The sequence below is a fragment of the Belonocnema kinseyi genome, chromosome 9, assembly GCF_010883055.1.
Source record: "Belonocnema kinseyi isolate 2016_QV_RU_SX_M_011 chromosome 9, B_treatae_v1, whole genome shotgun sequence".
NCBI lineage: Eukaryota > Metazoa > Arthropoda > Insecta > Hymenoptera > Cynipidae > Belonocnema > Belonocnema kinseyi.
In genome coordinates this window covers 111,916,880-111,933,033 of record NC_046665.1, presented here as the reverse complement: position 1 = coordinate 111,933,033, position 16,154 = coordinate 111,916,880, and the positions used below count along the sequence as shown (strand labels likewise).

Below are 16,154 nucleotides of genomic sequence, written 5' to 3'. Positions count from 1 at the left end.
TACGTTTAAGTACAAAGCTTAATAATAAAAGATGTAAAAAAATGTATTTTAACAATCAATTCCAACGGCATTAGCCGGTAACGTTGTACACGAAAATACGAACTCTCTAGAGCTTCGTTTAGTGGCCGCCAGGTTTCGTATTTTCGTGTACAATGTTACCGGCTGATGCCGTTGGAATTGATTGTTAAAATATATTTTTTTACATCTTTTATTATTAAGCTTTGTACTTAAACGTAGTTTTCTTTCGGCTCTTCCATTTCTCAAAGTTTGAGACCGATATTTTATGTATAAAAAAAGTTCGAACGTTCAAAAAATGTTGAGGTTCAGAAAAAAGATGAAATAATTTTCAGTGAAGTTTCTACCAAAATGCAGTACCTAAACGTACTTTATTACACTCTAATACATTTTCCAAAGTTTCAGCTCGATATTTTATTTACAAAAAAAGTTCTCAGGTTTAAAAAAACATTCAGTGAACTGAAATACTGTGGTCGGTAATATAGGTATTTAGCTGTGCCACATGCCCTTAAGGTAGAAGATTATATAACATTTTAATGAAATTTAAATAATTTATTAACAAGAATTAAGAAATTTCGAAGGCTTGAAGAGACTTTTAGGATCTTTAAATAATTTGAAAGAAGTATATTTAAAAATATTCGAAAGAATTTCAGAAGATTGACAAGATTTCTAAATTTTTAAAAGGAATTTTAAAGAATTTTAGTGGATTTCCTTGAGATTTTCTCAGAATTCAGAGGATTTCAGCAATTTTAAAAACTCTCAATAAGGTATTTTATTGAATTTTCCAAAATTCCAAAAGATTTAATAGAAATTTTACCATTTTACAGGATTTTTACGGGATTTTATAATATTTTAATAAAATTTCAAAGAACGTATTTACAAGAATTAAGGGGCTTCAAAGATTTGAAAAGATTTTCAAATATTTCAAAGGATTTTAAAAGAATTTCAACGGATTTCATGGGCTTTCATCAGATTTCCGAGGATTTCAGTAATTTGAAAGTATTTTAACCCGTTAACGACCAAAGCTATCAATTTTATAATATGAGTTTAACCGCAAAATTCATGGGTATAACAAAACAATAAATATATCAAAAGTACTATTCCTTATGTTTGTGGGTGAGCTAAATTCGAATCCGTCGTCAAAATTCGAATATTTTGATTTCAAAATTAAAAAGGACGGGTTTTGCATACAAAAATAGTGAAAAATGTTTGATTTTTTATTTGTGTAATTTTTTTCAGGCATAAAACGCTTTAACATCTTAAAATTTCTTTAACCATCGGCGCACAAAATTCTTAAACTTTAATACAAAATTTTATATGTATGTTTTTTCTTCCAAAATGGCGGACAAAGTGCAAAAATGTCCCAAAAACTGGTTTTATCCATCATCTTTGTTTTTCCCAAAAACTTGAAAGTTTAAAAAAAGTTCCACGGAATAACAATGTCTTGAAATTAACCATAGAACACTATGAAATTTTTTTAGATTTTGTAGAAAAAACATATATATATATATAACAATTTTTTTTTAAAGTTTAAGAATTTTGTGCACCGATGGTTGAAGAAATTTTAAGATATTAAAGCGTTTTATGTATAAAAAAATTATAAAACTAAAAAATCAAACATTTTTCACAATTTTTGTATGCAATAACCGCCATATTTAATGTTGAAGTCAAAATATTCGAATTTCGACGACGGATTCGAATTTAGCTCACCCAAAAAAATTGAGGGATTTCAATGAATTTCAAAGATTTGAAGAGATTTTTAAATATTTCAAGGTATTTCCAAAGATTATAAAACATTTGAAAGATTTAAATCTTTCAAATTTGGTAAAATATTTGAAAATAACTTCAAAAATCAGAAGATTTCCTAATATTCCAAAGGATTTTGAAAGAATTTCAACGGATTTCATGGGCTTTCATCAGATTTCCGAGGATTTCAGTAACTTGAAAGTATTTTAAAGACTCTCTTAAAGGTATTTTATTAAATTTTCCATGTTTTGATGTAATTTCCTGGGATTTCCAGAAACTTGATGTTTTAATGAAATTTCAGAGAATATATTTATAAAAATTAAGGAATTCCAAAGAATATTTTAATAAAATCTAGAGAATTTATTCACAAGAATTGAGGGATTTAAAAATTCTGAAAACATAAAATATTTCAAGGAAATTCCAAAGATCTTAGAAAATTTAAAGAAAAATTTCTGAAATGTTTAGAAATACCTTAAAGTATTTTAAAAATATTCCAAAGAATTTCATATTTCCAAGATTTCCAGATATTTTTAAGGATTTTTAAGGAATATCAACGGATTTTATCAGAATTTTATCAGATTTCCCAGGATTTTAATCATTTTGTTAAGATTTTAAAGACTTGCAATATTTCCCTCACAAATATTTAAAAATATTCCACAGGATTTTACGAGATTTCCAAAGATTTAATATTTATTTTTTAAAAAATTTAAAAAATTTAAATCTTTCAAATTTACTCAAATCTTTGGAAATTCCTTGCAATGTTTTTAAGTTTTTTAAGGACCTTTAGAAGATTTCCAAATATTTCAAAGGATTTTTTCACAAGAATTAAGGGCTTTCATAAATTTTTTGAAAAATTTAAAGAGATTTTATAATATTTCAAGACATTTCGAAAGATTCTTAAAAAACTGAATGACTAAAATCTTTTAAATTTCCTAAAATTTTTGGAAATACTATGAAATATTTAAAAAGATTCTTGGGAATTTCCAATTTCTAAATATTTTAACGAATTTTGTAAGGAATTTCAACGGATTTCACGTAATTTTATCAGATTTCCGAGGATTTCAGTAATTTGAAAGCATTTTAAAGACACTCTAAAGGGTATTTTATTCAATTTTCCAGATTTTGATGTAATTTCCTGAGATTTCCAGAAATTTTATAATATTTAATGAAATTTCAGAGAATATATTTATGAAAATTGAGGGATTTCAAAGAATTTCAAAGATTTGAAGAGATCTTTAAATATTTCAAGGTATTTCCAAAGATTATAAAACATTAGAAAGATTAAAATCTTTGATTATACCTTTAAAAAACAGAAGTTTTTCCAATATTTCAAAAGATTTTTAATGAAATTCAACTAATTTGCTAATATTTCCAAATATTTCAGTAATTTTAATGGATTTGATGTAATTCCACGAACTTTTATGACATTTTAATAAAATCTCAGAGAATTTATTCACAAGAATTGAGGGATTTTGAATGTTTGAAAAAATCTCCAAATATTTCAAGGAAATTCCAAAAATTTTGAGAAAATTTAAAGAAAAATTGCTGAAATCTTTAGAAATACCTTGAAGTATTTTAAAAGATTCCAAGGAATTTTATACTTCCAAATATTTTGAAGGATTTTAGTAATTTTTTTAAGATTTTAAAGACTCGCAATATTTCCCTCTCAAATATTTAAAAAGATTCCACAGGATTTTATGAGATTTCCGATGATTTCAGTATGTTTAATGGAATTTAAGGTCTCTCAAAATTGTAATGAATTTCCAGGATCTCAAAGGGATTTCATAGAATTTCAAATATGTCAAGATATCTTTAGAAATTCATTGCAATGTTTGAAAATATTTTAAGGACCTTTAGAAGATTTCCAAATATTTCAAAGGATTTATTCACCAGAATTGAGGGGTTTCATAGGATTTTAAAAATTTAAAGAGATTTTATCATATTACAAGGTATTTCCAAAGATTCTAAAAAATTTTAAAGATTAAAATTTTTTTAAAAATACCATGAAGTATTTTAAAATATTCCTAGGAATTTCAGATTTCCAACTATTTCAAAGGATTTTAAGGCATTTCAACGGATTTCACGGAATTGTATCAGATTTCCGAGGATTTCAGCACTTTTATGGGATAAATATTTAAGGATTATTTCCAGAGATACCACAAGATTTGATGTAACTTCGCTGGATTTCAAGGGATTTTGTAATATTTTAGCGAAATTTGAAAACATTTATTCAGAATATTTGAACAATTTAAAGAGATTTCAAAGAATTTTTAAGATAATTTAGTATATTTAAAAAGATTCCAAATAAGTTTAAAGAAATTAAACAAATTTCAAGAAATTTCATCAAATTTCATTTAAATTTACGGGATTTCAATTGATTTTATAATACTTTAATGAAATTTCAAAGAATGTATTAACAAGAATTAAGGGATTTTAAATGCTTGCAAATATTTTCAGGCATTTCAAAAGATTACAGGGTATTTGAAAAAATATCCATAAAAAGAGAGTTTTATCAATATTTTTGAAATTACTAATAGCCAGAAAATTATACAACATTTTTTAAGTTTATCGCGCTTCACATTATTAACTAAATAAACCCTTAGTATAGGGTTTCAATCTTCTAAATTATTTTAAAAAATATAAAATTAGGCGATTTGATCAAAATTCTTTAAAATGTATGTTATTTCAGCTCACGGTTAACTAGAAGAAAAATGCATAAACAATGTTAAATAATTGAGGATATGTGCTAGTAATTAAAAAAAAGTAAAAAATTACGTTTCTGGTGATAAAATTCATAAAAATGCAAGGTGAATTAAAAAAAGTTAAATTGAAAACAATTTAAAAATATGAAGAAACTTAATTGAATTCAGTAATTTAGAAATAAACTGAGAAAAATTCAAAGGAAATCGAAAGAATTTCAAATTTAAAAAATTTTTTTAATTCAGACAAAAAAAATGCATTGAATTAGGTAGAATTGAGTAAATTTATAAGTATTCAAGTAAATTAAAAAATTCAAGAGAATTCCAAAGAATTAAAAAGAATTCAGTGTACATTAATAAGAATTCAGATTGAATTCCAAAAAAGAATTTCAAATCTTTGAAACCCTACTAATTTCTAGCAAAAAAAAAGTTACTAATGATAACAAAACCATTCAAAAGATGTAAAATAAATTGAAAAAAATTTATAGATCGAAAAAAATTCATAGATTTCAGTGAAATATGAGCGAATTTAGAGGAATTGAAGGGAAGTGAAAAGAATTCGATGATATTCATACAAAAATCAAGCTGAATTTAAAAAGCTATTAAAAAATATGAAAAAAATTTATTGCATTGAGTAAGTTTGAAATAAGTTTACAAGAATTAAAGAAAATTTAAAAGAATTTAATGAAATGCCAACAAATTTAAGATGAGTTTTAAAGACTTAAAGATGAATTAATCAAATTTTTTTTTAAAAATCCTTTGAATTGAGTAGAATTTAGTAAGTTTACAAGAATTCGAAAGAATTTCGGATAAATTAATAAGAATCTAGAGCGAATACAAAATAAATTTCTAAACTGCAACATTAAGAATTTTTAACTTTTATAAATTATACAGTTCAAAGATTAAAAAAATATATAAATCCAAGCTATCATTTGAAATACTCTAAATTTAAAAATGAATCAAAAAATTAATAATTAAAAAAAATTATATCATGTTACAAAAATTTAAGTCAGGAAGATTAAAAATTGAGATATTATAAATGTTTCTTTTTTATTGAAGAGCAAACACTTTTTCAAACAGAAGTTAAATTATTTTGATTTAGAATCGTAGAAAATTGATAATTTCTCAATTGTTATTTATACATTAAAATTGGTTTGCAAATATTTTTATAAAACAATTTTATTTACAATCTGTTTAATAATAAAAAATCACTTTAAATTTTTCCTAAGAATCTTTAGAAAATTTTTGTATTATCTTTAAACATTTTAAAATCCCTAAATATCTTCAAAATTTTATTTCAAGAGCTTCAAAAATCTAAATTTTATTTTACCCTTTTCAGAATCTTGACAAATGTTAAATTATTTAAAAAAAATTTTTAAACATCTAAATGTCTTTAAAAATGACTCGAATTTTCCCTAAAACTTTTAATAAATCCTGCAGAATGAAAAAACGTGTTTAAAAATTTACCAAATTTTTTAAAACAATTTTTCAAATCCCTTAAAATCTTTTTAAAAATTTACTTAAATCTCATTTTGCAAAAGAAAAAATCATTTTAATTTTCCTAGAAATCTTAATAAATTTAGCCATTCTTTGGATTTTTCTTTAAACGTTTACAAAGCTTCTACATTTTTTGTCCAAAATCTTCAAAAATGAAAATTTTGTTTTACATTTTTCTAAATCTTTTCAAGTTTTCAATTATTTTTAAAACTTCTAAATATCTCTCAAACTTTCTTACACTTTTTCTAAAGTAATAATTGTTCAATTGTTATTTATTCGTTAAAATTTGCATTTGTTTTTTAAAACAATTTTGTATATATTCTTTTTAAATTAATTTTTCAAACAAAACAAAAAAAATCATTTCAAATGTACATACCATGTGATAAGAAAATTTTTTTATATCAATTTTTTTTTTAATTTTCTATTATGGGCTACAAATAGATTAAAAAATGGGGAAAAAGTGTGCTACGTGATTTATGGGTGGCTCCTGAAATGAAATTTTTAAAAAGGGGCCGTACTTAAATTACGTAATTGATTATAGAATTTTTTGGCTAGTTACTGCTAGCAGAAGTAGGCAGAGGGCCCAAAAATTTCATTTTCTAAATTCCTTGATTTTTCTTTGACTCACTTTTCATTTTCCTTGATTATTAATATTCAAATACCAGCATTTTAATCACGTACCTAATACTTGTAACATATAATCTTTTATAAACGGAATAAAGAATTATTTCAGAAACAATTTTAAATTTTCAAATTTAATAATTCTTTTTAAACGAAAAAGTGTCTTCTCTTAGATAAAAATGGTATTTTTTAACAAAATACTTGAATTTTCAACAACATAATTAATTTGTGTACATAATAGTTTAATCAAAAAAGATTAAATGCATATAAGGAAAAAGAAATTTTAAAACCAAAATGTGAAAAGTTTTGACAAGTAAAGACTTTTCACTCTCTTAAAAAATTGAATTTTCAAACCAAAATATGACTTTTCAGCAGAATATTCATTTTCCCCGAAACTGATGCATTTTTACAAACAAAAATGAAATTTCAAATCGAGAAATTTTTTTTTTTACCAAAAACGAAAAATTGTCAACTAAAAAATATTAATCTTAAAAACGTGGAAAATTTGTATTTTCAGTTAAAAATCTAATTTTAAACAAAAAAAAAAAGGCTTTTCAACTTAAAAAAGAAGATTTTTTAAACAAAAAGTTGCGTTTTCATTACAAAATTGAAAATTCTACTAAAACAGGTGAATTTTTAAATCAAAAAGATCAATTAAAAGAAGTTGAATTTTCTGTGTAAAAAGATTTCAGTTGACTTTTCACGATCAAAATAAGAATTTTTAAACAGGAAATGAGTTTCTACGAAAAAAATTTAATTTTTCATCCAATAAGACGAATTTTTAAACAAACAGGATGACTTTTTAACAACATTGTTGAATTTTCTACGAAATAGTTGCATTTTTATCAAAAAAAGATTAAACTTCTTTCAAAACAGATGAATTTTTAATTTCAAAAAAAGTTGATCTTTCATCCAGAAAAGATTTCAGTTATCTTTTCAACACCAAAATATTAAATTTAAACAAAAAGTAAGTTTTCGACGAAATATTGAAATTTTTAACAGAACAGGAGAATTTTCCACCAAAAAGTATAAATTTGCAACAAAATCGTTCAATTTTCAATCAAACAGTTGCATTTTTTTCAAGCGAGATAAATTTCTTCTAAAGCAGATGAATTAAAAAAAAAGAATTAAGTAAAAAAGCCAAATTTTTAAGAAAAAAAGCTAAATTTTCATTGTAAAAAGGTTTCTATAGACTTTTAAACACAAAAACTCGAAGTTCCAACAAAAAGTAAATTTTCTAGGAAATTGTTGAATTTTCAAGAAGACAGTTGCATTTTTATTCATAAAGGTGCAATATTTCTGCTTTAAATCAAAAAGCCAAATTTTCAGAGAAAAATTGTTTTTATACAAAAAAGATTTCAGTTGACTTTTCGGGACCAAAATATTAATTTTTTAACCAGAAATAAGACTACGAAAAAAATGGAATTTTCAATACAAAAAGACGAATTTTTAACCAAAACGGAAGACTTTAACCAAATTTTTTATACAAAAAAGATGCAATATTTCTACTGAAAAAAAGGAAATTTCAATCAAAAGGGAAAATTTGCAGAAAAATCATTTTCATCCAAAAAAGATTTCAGTTGACTTATCAGCAACAAAATATGAATTTTAAACGAAAGATCAAAGATAAATTCTAAACAAAAAAGTGTCAGAATTTATATTTCATCCAAAAGAGATGAAATTAAAAAAAAAAAAAAATTAACCAAAAAGACGAATTTTCAACAAATGAAGATTTTTCACTCAAGAAAGAAATAAAAGTTCATCTAAATTGTTAAACCTCCAAGCCAAAAGACGAATTTTCTCTACAAAAATTAAATTTTTAAAAACCAAAAATATACATTTTTAGCAACAAAATTAGTTTTTCACAAAATTGATGCACTTTCACAAAAAAAAATGAAAAATTGATTTTTTTACCAAACAAGGAGAATTTCCATCTAAAAAATATCAATCTTAGAAAAATAGAAAAGTTACATTTTCAGTTTTTAAGCAAAAAAAAGGCTTTCACACTAAACAGGCAAATTTGTAACTACGCTTTTAATAAAAAAATCAGTTTTTAATAATGTAGTTAAAATTTCATTTAAGTAGTTGAATTTTGAATTAAAAAATATTAATTTTTAATAAAATAGTTAAACTTTCAACCTAAGAGATGAATTTTCAACTAAAAATATAAATATTAAAAAAAATGATTCCTTCAGGAAGTGATTCGACCAAATCTTTTAAACAAAATAAAAATATTTCAGTTGAATTTTTACGATAAAAATATGAATTTTTAAACAAGAAATCAGTTTATACGAAAAAAAAAAAAATTATTTTTCCATCCAATAAGACGAGCTTTTAACCATGTAGGATAACTTTAACAAAATTGTTGAATTTTCAAACAAACAGTTGCATTTTTGTCGAAGAAAAATGAAAATTCTACTAAAACAGCTGAATTTTTAAATCAAAAAGACAAAAAAAAAAAAGCAGTTCAATTTGCAACCAAAAAGGATGTAAAAAGATTTCAACAGACTTTTTGATACAAAAATACGAATTTTAAATAAAAATTGACTTTTGCAGACAACAGTTTAATTTTCAACATAAAAATTGAATTTTTATCCTGAAAATATGCAATATTTCTACTAAAAATATAGAACTTTTAAATCATAAAGACAAATTTTCATCCAAACAAGATTTTAGTTGACTTATCAGCGACGAAAAATGAATTTTAAACAAAAGGTTAATGTTCTACGAAAAGAGCGAATTTTTTAAACCCAAAAAGACGAATTTTTAACAAAACAGTTGAATTTGCAAATAAAAATGATGTCTTTTTAAGAAAATCGTTGAATTTTTAACAAAATAATTACATTTTTAAAATAATAGTTGAATTTTTAAACTAAAAAGATAAATTCCCAACAAAAAAGTGTCATAATTTATATTTCAACAAAAAAAGATGAAACTAAAACCAAAAATTTTAACCAAAAAGACGAAAAATATAAATTTATAACAACAAAATTAATTTTCCACAAAACTAATGCAATTTTATCCAACAAAAATGAAATTTTGAACCAAGAAAATTATGTTTTTACCAAACAAGGAGAATTTTCATCTAAAAAATATCAATAAAAAAATGGAAGTTACATTTTCAGATTTTAAGCCAAAGCAAAGGCTTTTACACTAAACAGTTAAATTTCTAACTAAGTCTTTAATAAAAAAAAGCATTTTTAAAAATATAGTTTAAATTTAATTCAAGTAGTTGAATTTTCAATTAAAAAAGATTAATTTTCAATAAAATAGTTAAAACTAGTTAGTCAGAAAAATATAGCTTAAAAAAATAAAATTTCTACTAAAACAGATGAATTTTTAAATCAAAAAGATAAATAAAAACGTAAATTTTCTCTTCAAAAATATTTCAGTTGACTTTTTACGATTAAATATGAATTTTTAAACAAGAAATGAGTTTCAACGAAAAAAATTTAATTTTTCATCCAATAAAACGGGGTTTTAACCAAGCGGAATCTTTAAATCAAAAAGACAAAAAAAGCAGTTGAATTTTCAACCAAAAAGGATGTAAAAAGATTTCAATAGACTTTTTTTAATAAAAAAATACGAATTTTAAATAAAAATTGACTTTTTCAGGCAACAGTTTAATTTTCAACAAAATAATTGCATTTTTATCCTAAAAACATGCAATACTTCTACTAAAAATATAGAACTTTTAAATCATAAATACAAATTTTCATACAAACAAGATTTTAGTTGACTTCTCAGCGACGAAAAATGAATTTTAAACAAAAGGTTAATGTTCTACGAAAAGAGCGAATTTTTTAAACCCAAAAAGACGAATTTTTAACAAAACAGTTGAATTTGCAAATAAAAATTATGTCGTTTTAAGAAAATCGTTGAATTTTTAACAAAATAATTACATTTTAAAAATAATAGTTGGATTTTCAAACTAAAAAGATAAATTCCCAACAAGAAAGTGTCATCATTTGTATTTCACCCAAAAAAGATGAAATTAAACAAAAAATATAACCAAAAAGGCGAAAAATATTAATTTTTAGTAAACGAATTAATTTTTCATAAAACTGATGGACTTTTACCCAACGAAAATAAAATTGTGAACCAAGAAAATTATTTTTTTATCAAAGAAGGAGAATTTTCATCTGAAAAATATCATTAAAAAAATGGAATAAGTTAAATTTTTAGATTTTAAGCCAAAAAAAAGGCTTTTACACTAAACAGTTAAATTACTAAGCCTTTAATAATGAAAAAAACAAACATTTTAAACAATATAGCTTAAATTCTATTCCAGTAGTTGAATTTTTCATTAAAAAATATTAATTTTTAATAAAATAGTTAAACTTTCAACCAAAGAGATGAATTTTTAACTAAAAATACAAATCTTAAAAAAAAAAATTTCTTCAGGAAGCGATTCGACCAAATCTTTTAAACAAAATAAAAATAAAAAATTCCGGTTGAATTTTTACGATAAAAATATGAATTTTTAAACAAGAAATACGTTCTTACACAAAAAATTTAATTTTCCATCCATTAAGATTTTTGTCGAAGAAAAATGAAAATTCTACTAAAACAGCTGAATTTTTAAATCAAAAATACAACAAGAAAAAAAACAGTTGAGTTTGAAACCAAAAAAGATGTAAAAAGATTTCAACAGACTTTTTGATATAAAAATACGAATTTTAAATAAAGAGTAAATTATGTAGGAAACAGTTGAATTTTCAACATAATAATTGCATTTTTATCCTAAAAACATGCAATATTTTTGCTACAAAAAAAAGGAACTTTTAAATCATAAAGCCAAATTTTCGTCCAAAATAATTACATTTTTTAAATAATAGTTGGATTTTCAAACTAAAAAGATAAATTCCCAACAAGAAAGTGTCATCATTTGTATTTCACCCAAAAAAGATGAAATTAAACAAAAAATATATCCAAAAAGACGAAAAATATCAATTTTTAGTAACAAAATTAATTTTCCACAAAACTGATGGACTTTTAACCAACAAAAATAAAATTGTGAACCAAGAAAATTATTTTTTTATCAAAGAAGGAGAATTTTCATCTAAAAAATATCATTAAAAAAATGGAATAAGTTACATTTTCAGATTTTAAGCCAAAAAAAAGGCTTTTACACCAAACAGTTAAATTTCTAACTGAGCCTTTAATAAAAAAAAAACATTTTTAACAATGTAGCTTAAATTTGATTAAAGTAGTTGAATTTGCAATTAAAAAAGATTAATTTTCAACAAAATAGTTAAACTCTCAATCAGAGATTAACTTTGAACGAAAAATATAGTTTAAAAAAATGAAAATTCGAATAAACAGATGAATTTTTAAATGAAAAAGATAAATAAAAACGGAAAGTTTCTCTTCAAAGATATTTCAGTTGACTTTTTACGATGAAATATGAATTTTTAATCAAGAAATGAGTTTCAACGAAAAATTTTTCATCCAATAAGATGGGGGTTTAACCAAGTAGGATGACTTTTGAAAAAAATGGTTGAATTTTCCAACAAACAGTTACATTTTTATCGAAGAAAAATGACAGTTATCCAAAAAAGAGAAAAAATTTTTAATCAAAAAGACACATTTTTAATAAAACAGTTGAATTTGCAACCAAAAAGGATGTAAAAAGATTTCAATAAACTCTTTTTATAAAAAAATACGAATTTTAATTAAAAATTGACTTTTGCAGACAACAGTTTAATTTTCAACATAATAATTGCATTTTTATCCTAAAAACATGCAATATTTCTACTAAAAAAAAAATAAAATAAAAAAATGTTTAACAAAACAGTTGAATTTCAAATGAAAAAAGACCTCTTTTCAAGAAAATCGTCAAATTTTCAACAAAATCATAATAAATTTTATAACTAAAAAGATAATCTTCAGAAGAATTTTTCAAATCTTTTACGTAATTTAAGTACGGTCCCTAATATATCTGTAAATATAAAAAGTACCTGTTGAATTAGTACCTATATTACTCATTCCTGAGGAAATGACAGTAATATTAGTTGTAACTATATTAGTTGAGCTAGGTATACGAATGATATTTTCCATTGAAGTGTTATTACAAATATTGTGCCTTAGCGAGCTCGGCGATATTGGCTCAACCTAAATAACAAAATCAATTTTTTTTTTTTATAGAAATAAAATCAGCTCTTTTCGGAATAAAATATTGACACAGTACCTTACTACAGGAAGGGAATGACGGGAATTTCAGTTCCTCTTTACTCGAATTAGCTACCACCGGAAATTCCGATTTTTCTTTTACCCTCGACTTTGAACACGTGCTTCCTTCCGTGTCCGAAGACTCCGTTAGGGATCTTTTTCTCTTTCTATCGTTAAAATTTATCTCGGGCTCTCGCGACGAAGATCCACTGCTTTCTTCCTCTGAAGAACAAATTTGCTGAATGTCTGAATCCGTTTCCATTTTCACTGCATAATCAACACATTCAAAGGTTAAACATTTCATTAGATATGAAAAAAGGAGAAATATAAGCAGGGTGTCTATTAAGGTGATCGAAAAATGGATTGGACATTTTTTAAACATTTTTTATGGGTACTCCCAAATTGAAAATCTTCTACTTAAAACATTTTATATTTAAGATTTTAATTTTCAATTTAAAGAATGATAAAATAGGAGTCTTGAAGACTTAAATATTTAAAAATTAAAAGCGTTTAAAGTTTCAAAGTCTTAATCATTACAAAAATGCAAACATCCGATTGAAAGTTTGTAAACCATTTTTAATTTAAACATTACTTCATAATAATGTGTTTTATAATTAAATTCAAAGTTTTCAATTAAGAAACAGAATAAGTACTTAATTTTTAGCAATATTTGACTGTTTATTTTAGACGAATAAATTGAAACCGAATATTTAAAACTAAACAATTTGAAACTTAATTGTTTGAAATGGAACGCCTTGAATCGTTCGAATTTCGAAAAGCTTTTAAGCTTTGAACGCTACTTTTTTATTGTTATTTAAAAAAAAAGTTTAATTTGTAAGTGTTCGTGCCAACAAAATTCGGTTATTAGTACCGAAATTACGGTGGAAATAGCCACAGGAAAAAAAATTTCATTTCGGAATATTATTTTGATAGAATATTGAAAAAGATTTCCAAAATCGTTAAAAAAGAATCTAGATGATTTGAACAAGATTTTTTAAAATTTGCAGAATTTTCTAAAACTCGTAGGAAAAATTCTATTCATTTCAAACGACATTTAGAAGTTCTAAAAAATTTCAAAAATAATTTTAAAGTAGCATAAATTGAAACTAATTACTTTTTTTAAAGTCAAAAATTCTCAATTTTTCCGTTTATTTGGCATGTCATAAAAAAAATTTAAATTGAAAAACTTTGAAACTCAATTTCAAATTCTGAAAGGAAAATCGAATTTTTTAAACAAAATTATAATTCTGAGGTGAAACAAAGTATTTTCGAACGAAATTTAAATTATGAATTGGAACAGGGAATTTTACCAAAAAATTCTAATTTTTAGTTGAACTGGAGAATTTTCGAAAATAATTAAAATGATTGATTTGAACATTAGGGTGTTCTAAAAATGCATTGGAAATTTTTTTTTAAATTTTTATGGGGACAGCCAAGAAATTTGTTCGAAACTGTCAATAAAAAATTGAATAGTTATATTTTCAGTTAAAAAAGTTAATTTTCCATAGACAAAAATTCAAGCCAAAAGATGAATTTTCAAACAAGAAGATTAATTTTCTACAAAAATGCGATTTTTTAACACAACAGATGAATTTTAATTCAAAATAGTTTAATTTTTAACTTAAAAAGATCAATTTTGAACAAAAAATAACATAGTTAAATTTTTAGTTAATTAAATTTTCGACAAAAAAATGTCAACCAAAGTGATGAATTTTCAACTAAAATGACGAATTTTTAACTAAAATTGATGAATTTTAGAACGAAAGATGCATTTTTTATTAAAGAATTTAACTTTCAACCAGCCAATTTAAACTGTGAACCAAAAATTAAATAGTCTAATTTACAGTTGAAATAAAAAAAAAAATGATTGAATTTTCACCAAAAAAATTTATTCTAAAAAAGACGAATTTTCAAACTGAAAAAGACCATTTTTTATCAAATATTTGAATTTTTAACTAATAAAGGTCAATTTTCAACATAAAATGGAAAAGTCAAATTTTTACTTAAAAAAATTCATTTTCCATTAAAAAAATTTCAAGCAAAAAGATGAATTAAAAAAAAAGGGGATTTTTCTAAACATAATCAATTCATAATTTTAGTTGAAAGTTTATCTTTTCGGTTGAAATTTTAACTATTCCAGTAGAATACTGGAATAGTTAAAATTTCAACCGAAGAGATAAACTTTCAACTAAAATTATGAATCCTTAAATATAATAATTAATTTTTTAACTGAAGCAATTAATTTTCAACCAAAACGAATAAATTATAACAAAAAGACAAATTTTCAACTCAAAAATATAATTTTTCATTCAAAACTTGAATACTTAAATTTCTAGTTCAAAAAATAATCATTGGTATTCAATTTTATAAAAAAAAATCAGCCAGGCTCTCGAAAAAATGTACAGACATTTCCAGGTATATAAAAAAATCCTGGCTTTTCAAAATGAGTTAATTTTTCAAGAAAGAGAGATTTTTCAATCAAGAGAGAACAAAATTACAAAACTTTGAATTTTCAAGAAAACAATAATGCTCAACCAATAAAATTAATCTTTTACCAAGAAGAACGAATTGTCAACAAAATACATACATTTTAAATCAGATATATGAATTTTCAATTATAAATGATCAATTGTCAAGAAAAAAAATAGAGTAGTTAAATTTTCAATTAAAAAAATTAATGTAAAAAAATGTTTACAAAATAGTTAAAGATAGTAATATAAAGCTAATTTGAAAAATAAATAATAATTGTTATTCAATTTTATATTGCAATTAAAACAAAATAAAGCAAGCTCTCAAAAAAATTCCTTAAAATTTCCAGGTATATAAAAATATCCTGACTTTCCAAAATAAGTTAAATTTTAAACTAAGAAAAGATAGTTCAACCAAGAGAGAAAAAATTTCAAATTTCGAATTTTCAAGCAAAAAATAATGTTCAACCAAGAAAATTAATCTTGTATCAAAAAGAACGAATTTTCAACAAAATACATGCATTTTGAACCAGTTCTTGGATCTTCTTTTAAAAATTACATGTTCTCAAGAAAAAAACAGAATAGTAATTTTAATTACAAAATTAATTTTCAGTTTAAAATTTTTTTTAAAAATCAAGAAAATAATTAAAGATTGTGATATAAAGCTACGTTTAAAAATAAATAATAATTGTTATTCAATTTTATATTGCAATTAAAACAAAAATTAGACACGGCATCGAAAAAATTTCCTGACTTAAAAAAAAAATATCCTGAAAATTAAAAAAATGGAATGATTAAATTTTCAGTTAAAAAAAATTAATTTCAAACAAAAGAAAATTTACAACAAAATAGTTAAAAGAAAGTAGTATAAAGCTACTTTTAAAAATAAATAATCATTCTTTTACCATTAAATTTTCAACCAAGAAATATTTTTTTA

The 16,154-nt window shown here is 23.0% G+C and overlaps 1 protein-coding gene across 2 annotated transcripts in view; it reads right to left on the bottom strand.

Annotated features, from left to right (window-relative positions):
- LOC117180768 (BRCA2-interacting transcriptional repressor EMSY) overlaps positions 1 to 16,154 on the bottom strand; it is a 61,605-nt gene that overhangs the window by 31,462 nt on the left and 13,989 nt on the right. For both annotated transcript variants that reach the window (XM_033373266.1, XM_033373267.1), the window contains exons 4-5: positions 12,769 to 13,016; positions 12,539 to 12,692 (exon numbers count right to left, since the gene is read on the bottom strand). In XM_033373266.1, the coding sequence (XP_033229157.1) occupies positions 12,539 to 12,692; positions 12,769 to 13,016 (402 nt within the window). The remainder of the gene's footprint in view (positions 1 to 12,538; positions 12,693 to 12,768; positions 13,017 to 16,154) is intronic.